This window comes from Giraffa tippelskirchi, chromosome 10, assembly GCF_054371585.1.
Source record: "Giraffa tippelskirchi isolate mGirTip1 chromosome 10, T2T-mGirTip1v1.2.pri, whole genome shotgun sequence".
Classification (NCBI taxonomy): domain Eukaryota; kingdom Metazoa; phylum Chordata; class Mammalia; order Artiodactyla; family Giraffidae; genus Giraffa; species Giraffa tippelskirchi.
Window position 1 is genome coordinate 147,095,278 of NC_137284.1, and position 17,322 is coordinate 147,112,599.

Consider the following 17,322-nt stretch of genomic DNA (forward strand, 5'->3'; position numbering starts at 1 on the left):
AACCAATGTATTTTTTTAATTTCTCGGTTTTAATTTCTGAAACAGTAAGTCTCTATAAATACAAACTCATAGCTCTTTGGGATCTCCATAGATCAAGGAGTTGTACTAAATGATTTCTCAGATAGGTTATTATAGTAAAGAAAATTTGGGGATCTCCCTGGTAGTCTAGTGTTAAGACTTCGCCTTCCAATGCAGAGGGTGAGGATTCGATCCCTGGTCAGGAGCTAAGACCCCATAAGCGCGTTAAAAAGCCAAAACATAAACCAGAAGCAATATTGTAACAAATTCAATAAAGACTTTAAAAGTGGCCCACATCAAAAAAAAAAAAGAAAATCTTGTCAAACAGAAAATCTTTTGACTTCGGAATATTAAAAAGAGGGCCTTCTCCAGTGGCTCAGTGGTAAAGAATCTGTTTGCCCGTGTAAGAAACAGGGGTTCGATCCATGATCCAGAAAGATCCCACATGCCATGTGCCACAACTATTGAGTCTGTGCTCTACAGCCTGCGAGCCACATCTGCCGAGCCCACGTGCCGCAACTACTGAAGCCTGTGAGCCAAGAGCCCCGACGTGCTCTGCAACAAGAGAAGCCACCGCAGTGAGAAGACTGTGCCCTACAACTAGAGAGTAGCCTCTGCTCTCCACGACTAAAGAAAGAGCTAGCACAGAAACAAAGCCCCAGCACAGCCAAAAATAAAATAACTAAATAAAATGATTTTTAAAAAAAAAAGAATATTAAAGAGAAAAATCACAAGCAGCAACTTTGAAAATACATCATCGCTTCACAGAAAGCAAAATCCCCAAATTGTCAAGAGAATACATAAACTGTGATTGCAGTCCAGTGACTCATTTCTGTGTGGCTTGTGCCATCTGTCTTGTTATTGATACCTTAACACTCACACTCTGCTTTCAGGAGCAAAAGAAAGACACTCACAACTGAGACCCATCAGTACATCAAGGTGACAACTTGGGGCCCTAAATACTTCCAATGAGAGTTACCTCACCACCTTCCCCTCGAGCCACAAGCTCTGACTCCTGATCCCGTCCAGGCTCAACAGGACCCAGGATGAAGCCCTGTGGGGCACAAGCCAACGTGAGCTAGAGCTCACATTTGAGCAGCTGCTCCAGGTTTCAAGGGTTTTTTCTTCACTCTCATGAGAAGCCACCAAAAACTCCCTGCAGGTGTGGCTGTCACAAAAACGGACAGATTTTTAAACGGCTTTTTTCTGCTTCACTGCTGGAATTCAGCTGAAGATACTACTGACTGCCTCCTTCACAAGTGCAAACAAATCCCAAAACTAAAAAAAAAAAAAAAAAAAAAAGCAGGACGAACAAAAAGATTAAGAAAATAGAATGAAAGCAAAAAGGCTGGTGAAGAAAGTTTTATATCAATAATGCAGCTCTGATCAAGACAACTATACTAATAGGAGAGAAGATGACCGTCTTGAAGAAAACTGTGTGGGTCACAAGCTGAAAGGTCATTTTTGCTTGTAAGAGGGACTGACAGATGAACTCTAGTTATTCAGATTTGTTTACTGGCAGACATTTCCTCAAAAGAGAAGGGAATGAGTCTGCAAGTCACCGACAAAGTGACTTTAAGTTGCCACAGTCTCCCATGCTGGCCTGCACCAACATACAGCTATCATGTGAAAGGACTGGCCTTTAGAGGCCTGCACGGATGGAGGCTCTTCTTGCTCTTCTTGTGGGGAGAGAGCCTGTATTAAGCTACAACGATTGCTACGAGTTAGGACACTTCCTGGAAGCACGAAAGGTCACGGTGTGGGTTTCCTAAGCGAGAATGTTTATCACAGAGTGACAGCTATGCATGGGGGTGGGGGAACTTCTGACATGAAAGAGCTTCCTCAAGTGCTGCACAGAGGATGAGCTGACGCTGACTTGTGTTCAGGGCTCTGGTATCGGGTGCCGTGAGAATCGGAGTTAAGAGCAGCTGTGGTCAAGGTTGAGCTGGAATGTTGAGGGCACCTTGAATCCTGCTTTAGACTGGAGAGAAGAAGTTTAGACTCTCTGCACTCTGGAAGGACTGTGTTGTCTGGAATGATAAGACTTTCTAATTTAATAGAAAAAAAATTCTTGTATAAAAAAAAAATTTATCACTTTCAGTCAAGTTGTCCTCAAATATTAGATTCAACCATTTCCTCTCCATTATCTATAAACATAGATTTTATATTATGTTCTCTTACTATTTCCAATGTTTGTCCATGTCAGTGGGATTCATTATAAAGTCTCAAGGTACAGAGACTGTCTGCTTAAAGTCTTTTGTAAAGCACCTAAGATAGCTAAACATAAACATGAGAGCTATAATAAGTACTTTATGAAGACGCTATTTAGGGCACTTAAGAAACATTGAATAATATTATAAACAAAACATTTTTTAGATTTTACACATACTTCTGGTTCTAAGAATCTTTCCACTTTGGACGAGAAAGGAAGGCTCGGAGGGAAGCTAGAGTTAAGACACTTATAGACCCAGAAACACAGGAGGAGTGAAAGTAAATACTTTCAGCAGCCTTCAGGAAAGAAAAAACCTGGATGTTTAAGTCTAACGAAGGGAATGGAAAGCTGGCACTGCTCTCCACTAGGGCAGGTACGGAAATACAAAGATCCCCAGATAAGTCAGAACCTGACTTCTACATAACCAATCCATATGAACTCCTGCATCCACAGTTTTGAACAAATCAGAATTTGTTGTTTGTTGTTCAGTCACTAAGTCATATCTAACACTGCGACTCGGTGGACTGAAGCACATCAGGCTTCCCTGTCCTTCACTATCACCTGGAGTTTCCTCAAACTCATGCCCATGAGTTGGTGATACCATCCAACCATCTCATCCTCTGCCACCCTCTTCTTCTCCTGCCCGAAATCTTTCCCAGCATCAGGGTCGTTTCCCATGAAACCTATTTTAATAAGCAGCAATTAGAATAAGTAAGTAAATAAATATCTTAGCAGGAAAGTTAATGCAAGTTCAACATGCACCAACAACGTGACATGGTTACTGGCAGGCAAGAGTTACATAGCAGACCTGATACGTATCCTTAAACAGATCTATCTGGCAAGGTTGGCCCCTGGAACCTTGGGACTTGGGAAGGTTCCCATCATTCCCTGTTAAGAGTGGCTCCCTGTGCCTGCACTGCCTGTCCCAATAATACAGTTTGTGCTGAACATTTGCTTTTCTTATGGGAATGTGGAATTTTCATACATGCCAAGCAGAGGATGCCGGTATGACCAGCCCTAATAAAAATCCTGCCACCAAGTCTCCAACAGGACTCCCTGGTAGACAATACCTCACCAGGGTGTTAGGACTTGTTGCTGGAAGAATTAAGCACATCTAAGATGCAGCCAGACATCCTGGAATGTGAAGTCAAGTGGGCCTTAGAAAGCATCACTACGAACAAAGCTAGTGGAGGTGATGGAATTCCAGTTGAGCTATTTCAAATCCTCAAAGGTGATGCTGTGAAAGTGCTGCACTCGATATGCCAGCAAATTTGGAAAACTCAGCAGTGGCCACAGGACTGGAAGAGGTCAGTTTTCGTTCCAATCCCAAAGAAAGGCAATGCCAAAGAATGCTCAAACTACCACACAATTGCACTCATCTCACATGCTAGTAAAGTAATGCTCAAAATTCTCCAAGCCAGGCTTCAGCAATACGTGAACCGTGAACTTCCAGATGTTCAAGCTGGTTTTAGAAAAGGCAGAGGAACCAGAGATCAAATTGCCAATATCTGCTGGATCATCAAAAAAGCAAGCGAGTTCCAGAAAAACATCTATTTCTGCTTTATTGACTATGTCAAAGCCTTTGACTGTGTGGATCACAATAAACTGTGGAAAATTCTGAAAGAGATGGGAATACCAGACCACCTGACCTGTCTCTTGAGAAACCTGTATTCAGGTCAGGAAGCAACAGTTAGAACTGGACATGGAACAACAGAATGGTTCCAGATAGGAAAAGCAGTACGTCAAGGCTGTATATTGTCACCCTGCTTATTTAACTTATATGCAGAGTACATCATGAGAAACGCTGGGCTGGAAGAAACACAAGCTGGAATCAAGATTGCCGGGAGAAATATCAATAACCTCAGATGTGCGGATGCTGCTGCTAAGTCGCTTCAGTCGTGTCCGACTCTGTGCAACTCCATAGACGGCAGCCCACCAGGCTCCACCGTCCGTGGGATTCTCCAGGCAAGAATACTGGAGTAGGTTGCCATTTCCTTCTCCAGTGCATGAAAGGGAAAAGTGAAAGGGAAGTCGCTCAGTCGTGTCCGACTCTCAGCGACCCCATGGACTGTAGCCTACCAGGCTCCTCCATCCATGGGATTTTCCAGGCAAGAGTACTGGAGTGGGGTGCCATTGCCTTCTCCGGATATGCGGATGACACCACCCTTATGGCAGAAAGTGAAGAAGAACTAAAGAGCCTCTTGATGAAGGTGAAAGTGGAGAGTGAAAAAGTTGGCTTAAAGCTCAACGTTCAGAAAACTAAGATCATGGCATCTTGTCCCATCACTTCATGGGAAATAGATGGGGAAACAGTGGAAACAGTGTCAGACTTTATATTTTTGGGATCCAGAATCAACGCTGATGGTGATTGCAGCCATGAAATTAAAAGACGCTTACTCCTTGGAAGGAAGGTTATGGCCAACCTAGATAGCGTATTTAAAAAGCAGAGACATTACTTTGCCAACAAAAGTCCGTCTAGTCAAGGCTATGGTTTTTCCAGTGGTCATGTATGGATGTGAGAGTTGGACGGTGAAGAAAGCTGAGCGCCAAAGAATTGATGCTTTTGAACTGTGGTGTTGGAGAAGACCCTTGAGAGTCCCTTGGACTGCAAGGAGATCCAATCAATCCATCCTAAAAGAGATCAATCCTGGGTGTTCATTGGAAGGTCTGATGTTGAAGCTGAAACTCCAATACTTTGAACACCTCATGCGAAGGGTTGACTCATTGGAAAAGACCCTAATGCTGGGTAGGATTGGGGGCGGGAGGAGAAGGGGACGACAGAGGATGAGATGGTTGGATGGCATAACCGACTCGATGGACATGGGTTTGGGTAGACTCTGGGAATTGGTGATGGACAGAGAGGCCTGGCGTGCTGCAATTCATGGGGTCGCAAAGAGTCGGACACGACTGAGAGGCTGAACTGAACTGAACTGATGATGCAGGCAGTCAGACACGACTGAGCAACTAAGTGCACACACAGACACAGACACACACACACACGAGGGACTCTTGGAAGGTTTTGCCTACTTTCCTCTAGACCTGCTGCTGCTGCTGCCGCTAAGTCGCTTCAGTTGTGTCTGACACTGTGCGACCCCATAGACAGCAGCCCACCAGGCTCCCCCGTCCCTGGGATTCTCCAGGCAAGAACACTGGAGTGGGTGCCATTTCCTTCTCCAATGCATGAAAGTGAAAAGTGAAAGTGAAGTCGCTCAGTCGTGTCCGACTCTTCCCGACCCCGTGGACTGCAGCCCACCAGGCTCCTCTGTCCATGGGATTTTCCTCTAGACCTGACCCTATGTGTTTTCCCTTTGCTGACTTTGCTCTGTATCCTTTCACTGTAATAAACCATAGTTTTGAGTCATCTGCTGAGTCCTGTGAGTCCCTTTAGTGAATCACCAAATCTGAGGGTGGCCTTGGGGACCCCCAATCAATTACCTTAAAAACAAAGGCAGTATAACCAAAACTGTAGTGCCTAAATCAATCCTGTTATTCTATATATTGATCAGCCTGTATCTGAAATAGCACATTTAGAGCTTGGTGTCACAAAACTATAGCTGAAGAAGAAGCACAGATGTTCTGCCTAAACAGGAGAAATTTAGGGAGATGGATTTTCCACAAATATTTGACAGGCAGCAAGAATCAACTTAGTACACAAGGCTCAGGATAAAACCTAAGATCAAAATTAAAGAGAACACTTTCCCCTTAGCATAAGAAAGAACTTCTGAATAATGAGAGTTAAATAAAATGTAATTGTCCACCTGAGAAAACAAGGAGTTTCTTCACCCGGAAGTACTAAAGCAGAAGTTGGGTGGTCACCTTTCAATGATGGTTAAGAAAGAATTTGATGCTGGCTGAGAGGTTAGAGCATACGACCTCTCCAGGCCACTTCATCTTTAGAGTTAATGACACGTCAGTGAATGATCAAACGTACTCACTATGCACACAGCACTGGTCAAGGCCCAGTCAAGAAATCTAGCCATCTAGTCTTAAAAGCTTGCCTTTCAAAAGTCATAGTCAATAAAAGAATTTGAACTGCAGTAGTTGGTTGCAACCTCAAAAATGATACAATGATCTTGGTTCGTTTCCAAGGCAAACCATTCAACAACACAGTAATCCAAGTCTATGTCCCAACCACTGATGCTGAAGAAGCTAAAGTTAACCAGTTCTATAAAGACTTACAACACCTTCTAGAACACCTAAAAAAAAAGATGTCTTTTTCATCACAGGAAATTGGAACACAAAAGTAGGAAATCAAGAGACATCCGGAATAACAGGTAACTTTGGCCTTGGGAGTACAAAAATGAAGCGGGCAAAGGCAAACAGAGTTTTGTCAAGAGAACACAACAGTCACAGCAAATACCCTTTTCCAACAACCTTAGAGACAACTCCACACATAGACATCACCAAATGGTCAATATCAAAATCACATTGATTACGACGTTCTTTGCAGCCTAAGAAGAAGTTCTATATGGTTGGTAGAAACAAGACCTGGAGCTGACTGTGGCTCAGAACGAGAGCTCTTTATTGCAAAATTCAGGCTTAAATTAAAGAAAGTAAGGAACACCACTATGCCATTCACATATGACCTAAATAAAATTTCATATGATTGATTATTCAGTGGAGGTGATGAACAGATTCAAGGGATTAGGTCTGGCAGACAGAGTGCCTGAAGAACTATGGACAGAGGTTCATAACACTGTACAGGAGGCAGTGATTAAAGCCATCCCAAAGAAAAAGAAATGGAAGGAGGCAAATGGTTGTCTGAGGAGGCTTTACAAATAGCTGAGGAAAGAAGAGAAGTGAAAGGCAAGGGAGAAAGGCAAAGATATACCCAACTGAATGCAGAGTTCCAGAGAACAGCAAGCAGAGATAAGAAAGCCTTATTCAATGAACAACGCAAAGAAATAGAGGAAAACAATAAAATGGGAAAGACTAGAGATCTCTTCAAGAAAATTAAGAGATATTAAGGGAACATTTCATGCAAGGATGGGCATGAGAAAGGACAGAAACAGTAAGGACCTAATTGAATCAAGAGATTAAGAAGTGGCAAGAATATACAGAACAACTATACAAGAAAGGTCTTCATGATCCAGATAACCATGATTGCGCAGTCACTCACCTAGAGCCAGACCTCCTGGAATTCGAAGTCAAGTGGGCCTTAGGAAGCATCACTATGAATAAAGCTAGTGGAGGTGATGGAATTCCAGCTGAGCTATTTCAAATCCTAAAAGATGATGCTGTTCAAGTGCTGCACTCAATATGCCAGCAAATTTGGAAAGCTCAGCAGTGGCCATAGAACTGGTAAGGTCAGTTTTCATTCTAATCCCAAAGAAGGGTAATGTCAAAGAATGTTCAAACTACTGCACAACTGCACTCATTTCACATGTAAGCAAGGTTATGCTTAAAAATCCTTCAAGATAGGTTTCAGCAATACATAAACTGAGAACTTCTAGATATACAAGTTGTATTTAGAAAGGGCAGGGGAACCATAGATCAAATTGCCAACATTTGCGAAATCATGGAGAAAGCTAGGGAATTCCAAGGAAAACATCTACCACTGCTTCATTGACTACGCTGAAGCCTTTGACTGTGTGGATCACAACAAACTATTGAAAATTCTTAAAGAGAGGAAAACCAGACCACCTCACCTGCCTCCTGAGAAACCTGTATGCAGGTCAAGAAGCAACAGCTATAACTGGACATGGAACAATGGACTCGTTCAAAATTGAGAAAGAGTATGTCAAGGCTGTATACTGTCACTCTGCTTATTTAACTTACATGCAGAGTACATCATGAGCAACGCTGGGTTGGATGAATCACAAGCTAGAATCAAAACTGCTGGGAGAAATATCAACAACCTCAGATAAGCAGATGATATCACTCTAATGGCAGAAAGTGAAGAGGAACTATAGAGCCTCTTGATGATGGTGAAAGAGGAGAGTGAAAAGGCTGGCTTAAAATTCAACATTCAGAAAACTAAGATCCTAGCATCCAGTCCCATCACTTTATGGCAAATAGAAGGGGAGAAAGTGGAAGCAGTGATAGATTTTATTTTCTTGGGCTCCAAAATCACAAAGATAGTGACTGCAGCCATGATGCTTGCTGCTTGGAAAGAAAGCTATGACATACCTAGACAATGTATTAAAAAGCACAGACATCACTTTGCCAACAAAGGTCTGTATAGTTAAAGCTATGGTTTTTTCAGCAGTCATGAACAGATGTGAGAGCTGGACCATAAAGAAGGCTGAGCACCAAAGAATTGATACTTTTGAATTGTGGTGCTTGGGAAGATTCCTGAGAGTCCCTTGGACAGCAAGGAGATCAAACCAGTCAATCCTAAAAGAAATCAACCCTGAATATTCATTAGAAGGACTCATGCTGAAGGTGAAGCTCCATACTGGCCACCTGATGCAAAGAACCGATTCATGGAAAAGACCCTGATGCTGGGAAAGACTGAAGGCAAAAGAAGGGAGTGGCAGAGGATGAGATGGTTAGATGGCATCACTGACTCAATGGACATGAATTTGAGCAAAAGCTCCAGGAGACAGTGGAGAACAGAGGAGCCTGGTGTGCTACAGTCTATGGGGTCACGAAGAGTCAAGCATGACTTAGCCACTAAACAATAAGAAAATCAGAACTGTGTGATTTCAAAACAGTGAGAAATAGTTGGTTGAAATACCATTGGTTGAAATGGTAAAACAGACCTAAATCAGAGTAAGCTAAGAAAGCAGGCAGAACAGTTTGGATGTTATACCACAGGAAAGATTAAGTCATCCAAAGGATGAATCAAATAAAACAAAACTTAATTTATGGGTGGGCAAGGTTCCCTTCTTAAATTCATCCCAGCTCTTGGTTCTGCTTACCTCCACAGGCAGTTCAACTGACTTGTTAAAAGCACTTGGGGTCCACTGCTTAGAGATACTGACTTTGACATTGCTAAATGTTTTTCTTGACGCATGAAGCAACGAGTAACTACAAAAGAAAGAGGAAATACAGCTGAATGCATAAAAAAGAAAACACATTCGATAAAATCACAAATGTATTGCCATGTTTTATCCAATTTTAGAATTCTTCTCTTTTAAAAAAGAAAGAGTACTGCTTTATAGGAACTATCCACTGAAACAGCCTCCGCTAAGCAAAGAAGCAATTAACTTGTCTTCTTCCATATAAACTCCCACGTTCACTTGTAACAGGTCCCTGGACCTAGAAGATGGAGATGTGACAGATCCCAACCCCTTAAAATCATGGTTGCAGTTCCGTAAGGTCAAGTCTTTAGTAATCTCTGGCCACTCCCTACACTAGCCATTCAGCAGCTTTTTCCTTGAGGCCTGTCTTTTCCTCAACCCCTTACAAGTGGATTTCCTGTAAAGCAAGCATCTAAAATTACCTACCAACTCTTATACAATTAGAAAAACATTTTCCTAGTTTCTGCCTTGAAAAAAAAAATTATCATTTGTGGTGCCTTCAATAAACATTAATAATAAATAAAATCTATTCATAAGAAATAATCAAAATAGTGAGTCACAGGATTTGTGAATACTGTGCCCCTAACACCAAAAAGCCTGGCTGACGTCATCAACAGACCACTACAGAGAGCTACAGAGGGCCCTTGAGTCCGACAGGGTCGATTCTTCGGTCATGCGGACTGGTCAGGCTCTCATAGAGTGACCGAAGTTCCTCACAGAGGTCTCCTACCATCTCTACTGCTCAATGAGGCACAGAGCCTTCCCTGGAAATGCACATCCTTTGTTTTCAAGCTCCTGGTTTTAACAGTTAAAGGACTTTATATCAGATCAAGGTTTTTCAATCATAGCAGTACTGACATTTTGTGTTAGTCGCTCAGTCATGTCCAACTCTTTGCAACCCTATGGACTGTAGCCCGCCAGGCTCCTCTGGCCATGGGATTCTCCAGGCAAGAATACTGGAGTGGGTAGCCATTCCCTTCTCCAGGGGATCTTCCCAACCTAGGGATCAAACCGGCAGCTCCTGCATCGCACACAGATTCTTCACCATCTGAGCCACCAGGGAAGCCATACTGACATTTTGGGCTCCCCAAGTTCTCTACCATGGGGGGTTGTCTCAGGTGCTGTAAGATGTTTAGTAGCACCCCTGGTCTCTACCTACTAGGTACAAGCAGCACCCATTCCTCCAGTGTGACAACTAAAAATATCTTCAAACATTGCCAGATACAGGCGAGAATGGAGAACCACAATACTAGAACTATCACAAAGAAAAGCAGACCATTAGTCAGGCCAATCCTGCCATGCAATAAACAGCTCCTTCAAAAGGAAAACAAGAACAGCAGCAAGAGCAGAGCTTCAGAGGTCCACTTACCTGAAGAAGGTGAGCAGGAACACAACCACGTGATGATGGCTGAACCGGGAGAGCAGAGTTCCTCTTTGAAAAAGATTTGGCCAGGCCATGTTCCTCCTGACCTTCCTTCTCACCGTGACCTTAAAGTCTGGATAGTGAATGGTTTACATCATTTCTTCTTTCTGGAAAGACAAAACACATAATTAACATTACTCATAATAGGCATAATCCAAAAACGGAATTATTTAGACTTAACAACTAATCACCATATTATCAGGCCTTGGGAAAAAAAAATCACATGGATTAGTTGACACCAAAAAACCAGATTGATAATTATGTTTTATAGCTATTAGCCAGTCTTTTAAAAAGAAATCCTGGACAAAGGATTACATCCCAACAGAATGAACTTGCACACAGACTGACAGGAAAATCACTAATTCAGACCCGAAAATGAGCAAAGGAAATGAACAGACAACTCAGAAGAAATGAAACGGCTATTAAACTTATCAAACAAAAGTTCTAATCTCATTAGAACATAAGAAATGCCAATTACGGTAATAAAAAAAGTTTGCACAGTTAAAAAGACTGTTCAATGTAGCTCAAGATCTAAAGATCCTAAACTCTCATACACTGCTGACAGAAGTGAAAAGTAATACATTTTACAGGAAGATGATCTGGCCATGTTTATCAAGAGCCTTTGACTTGATGGGAAAAAAAAAAATTTCAACTGTCAGGATTTATTCCTAAAGAAATACAAGATGGATTCAACTCTATACAAAAGGAAGTTTTCACAAAAAGTCATTTCTTCTTATGTGAAGAAACAAACTCTGTGTCAGTCATACAGGAACAGGGGAAAGAAACAGGGCCACTCCTCTGCCATCTCTTTCCACTACTTCCTCTCACCTCTCTGCCCTCTCAGGAAGTCTCATCCATGCTCTGACGTCCAAGAATAATAAAGCATAAAGTAAGCATCTAAACTTAATGTCTCCAGTTATGAATCTGCAGAAACAACCTAAACATGTAATAAGATGGGAACAATTAAACAAATTACAGTGGCAGGATTACGTCTGGCTGAATATATCATTTTCTCATTTGACATGATGATTAAGACTTTTTTTTTTTTCGGCTGTGCTGGGTCTTCACTGTGCCGCCCAAGCTTTCTCTAGTTGGGGCCAGTAGGCTGAGTTGCTCTAAGGCACGTAGGCTCTTAGTTTCCCAAACAAGGATCGAACCTACATCCCTTGCACTGGAAGGCAATTAAGACTTCTTCATAACATGAGAAAATGTCAGGTGAAAAAAGTAGCATATGACATATAATGTAATCAACTGAACTCTAGGTTACATAATATTTACAAGCAAATAGGGAATATATAGCTCTTTCTGGGTAGCAGGAATATGAGTAGTTTTAGTTTTCTATATACTTTCCTAAAAGTTCTACAATAAACATGTATCTTACTGTGGAAAACATCCACAGGGTTGGAAAAGTTATGATTCATCTGCACAGTAGGAAAAAATAAAATTAACGAAATACCTTGTATTATAAACAGTCAAGGTAGGAGACAAACTCAAGAGCTCCCAACCTTAAAGTCAATTTATCACAGGACTTTGCCCAAGGCTGTGTTCCCTGTACCTGCTATTTATAATCCTGTTCTCTATTATAATTTATACTACCGCTTGGCAGGTGAACTGAAAGCCTTAAATGTTGAAGAGATCCAGTTGAAAGGCCATTCTTGAAACTTTGCAATAAAAAGTACAAAGCTGAGGTGGTTAAAATTATATAAACACGATAGCTGATTCACCAACTGGCTGTGAGCCTTGGGACTAGTCAGTCTCTCTGATTCAGATACGTCATCTGTAAAATGGCCTGTCTCTTCTGAGAGTTATGAGACCACAATAAACAACGTATGCAAGGTATTAAGATAATTATTTCAGTCACTGATTTGCCCAGGGTTAATCCCATAGCAGGAAGATGTAGCTAATTTCATATACTCATTCTCCTTGAAAACTGTTAACAAAATTATGAGCCCAGTAAGACTATAAATTTCCACTCACAAAAATGTAAATGAACTTTCTGTCTATAATTCCAGGACGTGACAAACCCAAGAGCTACTAGTGTTACTGCTAAATTTACCTCCATCCCCCAAATTAAATGTGATGCCCAAGTGAAACAACTCCAAGCTTTAACCATTCTTTACAAATCCTAGTTCTTTGAACGGAACACATTCACAACTCAAAATGCAGGACTGAATACTTCAGAAAAGGGCATAGGTTACAAAATTCTATAATTAATCAGGTAAGATAGTAATTCCAAAAATATATGCTCCAACAGACCTCGATTACGTTGCTTAGGAAATAATGGTTGAGGATTTCAGGGCTGTAAGCAACAATAATGGTTTTAAATGATTACCATCTGGAAAGAATCCTGGCGTGGGCTGCCATTTCCTTCTCCAAGCGATCTTTCCAACCCAGGGATCAAACCCAGGTCTCCTGCATTGCAAGCAGGTTTCTGCACTGCAGGCGGATTCTTTACGTACTGAGCCACCTGGGAAGCCCAGTGGTTTTAGATGACTACTGAGATGTTTGAGACTACCTAGATTTAGTTTCCTAAATAAACCACTTTTTCCTTAGCTACAATGATGGGAGAGAAAATGCTTCATAATTACAATGGGAAAGAGTTTTAAACATTCACCTGATGTTGGCGGAAAGCCATTTAAAATGAATATTATTACAACACCTGGTCCTAGGTAATTATAATCACTAATACCTTACACTTATATGCCCTACACCACAGAAGTGATTTCTGATCATCTGTGAGCTCTGGGGCCCTTGGGAAGCTCAGAGTTTTTACCAAGTCTGAGTCCATCAAGCACATTCTATTTTTACATCGTTTTCTTTCTGGCTCTTAGTATAGATTGAACAAATCTAACATTTTTCAAGTATATGTAAATGCTGTTATAATCAATAAAACCAAAATTCATTTTAAGTGTTTCTAAATTAATAGAACGTGGTCATTTAGTATTTTCTTAATCCATGAATACTGAATATACAAATGTCATGGAAGAATAAGAATGATCTTCAAAAAAATTAAACATATAAGAAGTTAGATCCTTGCCATCAGAAAGAACCATCGAGCCCTGTTCTATAATACTTCTCAAGGCAAGATCGAGATCACTAACTCATTTGATTTGTCAGGAAGCTCTCTGGAGACCCACAGGATCTCCCACACAAGGTACTTCCCAGGATGGAATATTCCGTATCGGGTGATCCAGGCTGAATGAAAGATGGCTTCACCTGTGACACGTCCAGGCAGAGAAAATCTCCCCCTTATCAACACTGCCTTGGAATATAAAACATTCCACAAATTTCACTTTCCACACATATTCAGAATCCATTCCAACTCAAATATAATAAGAATTAAAGTTTTCTTGGACGGAAACAGACTGCAAAGAGGAAAGGCAGAAAAAAGGCAGAAAAGGTGACCACCTGCCACTTCCATCTCATCAGACCCAACCTCGCCCAGCCACCCCACCCCACTGCAGGAAGGAAATGCTCTCTGGAAATGGACAGAAGTGGTTAATCAAGTTCTGTATATCAGGACCCTGTTTTGTAAGTTCCTGTCTTTCTTATTTACCTTGGTGGACTCTTGCCTGCCCTCAGGTAACACCACTTCCCTAGGGTCTTTCAGGGAGAAGCAATCTTACTTCTCACAACCACTTTTCCTCCTGGCGAAATCCCAGCTTCTCTGAAGTTCCTGGGCCTTGCTGCCCGCTGCCCCTCCCAGCTCTTGTCCCCTGCTCTCCCACTGTCCCCCTGTTCTGTCTCTTGTCAACACCCAAGGGGATAATCTCGCAGTCCCCTGGCCTCTTCCCCACCAATCTTTTCTTCTATTGCACAAGGAAAACCCACTCCGTGGTCAAAACCCAGCCAGTTTCCAGTCAACGGTAAGGGCATCCAGTATTCTCCAGGCAAGAATACTGGAGTGGGTTGCCATTTCCTTCTCCAGAAGATCTTCCTGACCCAGGGATCAAACCTGGGTCTCCCACGATCCAGGTAGATTCTTTATGGTCTGAGCCATGTCTGCCTTTTCACCTCCCAAACTGGATTTTAAACATCCAACTTTCCTTCCTTCCAAAAAAACTGCTTACTTCAAACTCTTCACTCCAACAGTCATTTTACCTCTGCAAGCTCCCAGCTCGGTCACCTCCCTGTGTTTTCCCTTCATTCATGACCCTCTTCTTGTCCTCCTCCTCTTCTTTCCCAACTTAGAATCTAGGCTTATCTGCCTTATGAGCCTTTTTCCCTTGCTTGCCTCTGGCCTCCTCCTCTGCGCCTAAGTGGTGGAGTCTTGCCAGAGAAAAATCACACGAGCGAGCTGGTTTCACTTTTTAGATTCAAAACCACAAACCTCAAAGGGCATGCAACACTGCCCAGCAAGTCTTCACTTCTCTAATGACCTGCTTTCTCAGCCTCTAAGATAACCATTTACACGGCTCTCTTAACTTCCAACCTCTGTCTCCCCGTCATCTGGTACCACAGCTTTCTGCCAAGGACTCCCAGAGCACCAGCTCTAACCCGGACCCTCCAGGGCTCCAACACAACAGCCAACTGACCACTTGGCCATCCTTGGAGCTACAACACAATTCTTGACTGTCTCCCTCTCAACCTGTCCCTCACCAGCACTATCCTCAGAAGATGGTACCACCATGGCAACTAGCACATAGCCTTCATTTCTCCCTACCTCTCGGATTCCACATCCTACCCACTGCTAAATCCATCCTTCTCACCTCCAAAGTTCATCCCCAATCCATCCTCTTCTATCCACCTCCATGCCACTACCAAAATCAACCACCCATCTCTTCCATCTCTTCCAGTCTAGTGCAACAGCCTCTTGCAAGGTTTCACTATTTTACATCTAGCGCACACACACACACACACACACACACAAGCCTTCCTGTAATTTTTCTCTCTTCTCAAATTGTTCCTTACTACAGATGTAGTTGGTAAAGAATCCGCCTGCAATGCAGGAGACCCCGGTTCGATCCCTGGGTTGGGAAGATCCGCTGTTAACATTGTCACTGACTCACCTACTTGGGTGTTGCAAGAACTGAATTAAAATTGTGCATGAATGCAACTAGAAAAAAAAAAAATAGAAGCAACAGGCTACCCACTCCAGTATTCTTGGGCTTCTCTTGTGGCTCAGCTGGTAAAGAATCTGCCTGCAATGCAGGAGACCTGGGTTCAATCCCTGGGTTGGGAAGATCCCCTGGAGAAGGGAAAGGCTACCCACGCCAGTATTCTCGCCTGGAGAATTCCATGGACTGTATAGTCCATTGGGTCGCAAAGAGTCGAACACGACTGAGCGACTTTCACTCACTCACAGATGTAAAATACTTATCACTTTTTTAGAAAATTCTCTCAGCTCATTCTAGCATTCCCCAAACCACATTCTTCCTACCTATTCTGAACATATTCCAAAGACAACAGTTTTCAAGATAGAAATCTTTCCCTCTCCAAGACAAAGGACTTATAGCCAAGTTAAAGGTCATTGTTGTGACATTTCCTTATCACTGATGAACAAGACAAATCAGAACCTGAGACAATGACTAATACACTCTGCTAGTCAGCAACAATTCACCACACTGATTCTGAGCTTCTAAAAGTATCCTTTTGGGGTTATTTTCTGATGCAGAGACTGAAATCACAGGTTAACAGGACTTCCCTGGTGGAGCAGTGGATTAGAATCCACCTGCCAATGTAGGGGACATGGGTTTGATCCCCAGTCCAGGAAGATTCCATATGCAGAGGTATAACTAAGCCCATCTGCCACAGCTACTGAAGCCCAAGTGCCTAGAGCCTGTGCTTGGCAAAAAGTGAAGCCATTACGAGAAGCCTGTGCACCGCAACTAGAGAGTAGCCCTTGATCACTGCAACTAGAGGGTAGCCCCGCCTCCCCCCATCAAGGCAACTAGAGAAAGCCTGCAGGCAGCAAGGAAGACCCAGAGCAATCAAAAATAATAAATAAATTAATAATAAAAAAAGATTAAGAGAAGACTGTCATCTGAAGTCACAGATGGCCCACACAACAGCATGAAAGTTCCAGCTAGAATCCAAGACCCTCGACTTCACTTCTTTGAGTCTCAATTTCCTCACTGAAGGAATTACATGAGATCACTTAAAAAGAGTTCTAAGTACAGTGCCTGCCATACAGCAAACATTCAACAATGGAAAAAAATAATAATTATTCAGGCATCAAAACACTGAAGAAAGCTGTTCTAGCTAGAACTTTCATGCTGTGTGTGGGGCCCATCTGAAGTCCAGATGACAGCCTTCTCTTAATCTTTTTTTATTGTTAATTTATTTATTATTTTTGATTGCGCTGGGTCTTCCTTGCTGCGTGCAGGCTTTCTCTAGCTGCCGTGATGGGGGGAGCGGTGCAGGGACGGGCTACTCTCTAGTTGCGGTGCACAGGCTTCTCCTTGTAATGGCTTCACTTTTTGCCGAGCACAGGCTCTAGGCGCTTGGGCTTCACTAGCGGCACATGGGCTTTGTTGCTCCTCTGCATATGGCCATTAAGAGTTAGACTTTGCTGACCCCACAAACTCCCTATAATCATTTCTGTAAGTTATCAGGCGATCGCCTAATTTCTGGAAACACCAAAAGCTCTGCAGGCACATTCCCAAAATCCCGTCAAAAGTGAGACTAAACAGACCATATTCGGCAAAGAAGAATATCGAGTTAATGACGAAAAAGCAACCAGATCAAATTCCTGACTGAGACCA

General features: G+C 42.4%; 1 protein-coding gene across 8 annotated transcripts in view; it reads right to left on the reverse strand.

Moving 5' to 3' along the window:
* Positions 1 to 17,322, reverse strand: part of SLC37A3 (solute carrier family 37 member 3) — a 103,322-nt gene that overhangs the window by 66,715 nt on the left and 19,285 nt on the right. For all 8 annotated transcript variants that reach the window (XM_081534288.1, XM_081534290.1, XM_081534293.1 and 5 more), the window contains 2 exons: positions 10,565 to 10,725; positions 9,094 to 9,202 (listed from right to left, as the gene is read on the reverse strand). In XM_081534288.1, the coding sequence (XP_081390414.1) occupies positions 9,094 to 9,202; positions 10,565 to 10,653 (198 nt within the window). In that variant the 5' untranslated portion in view covers positions 10,654 to 10,725. The remainder of the gene's footprint in view (positions 1 to 9,093; positions 9,203 to 10,564; positions 10,726 to 17,322) is intronic.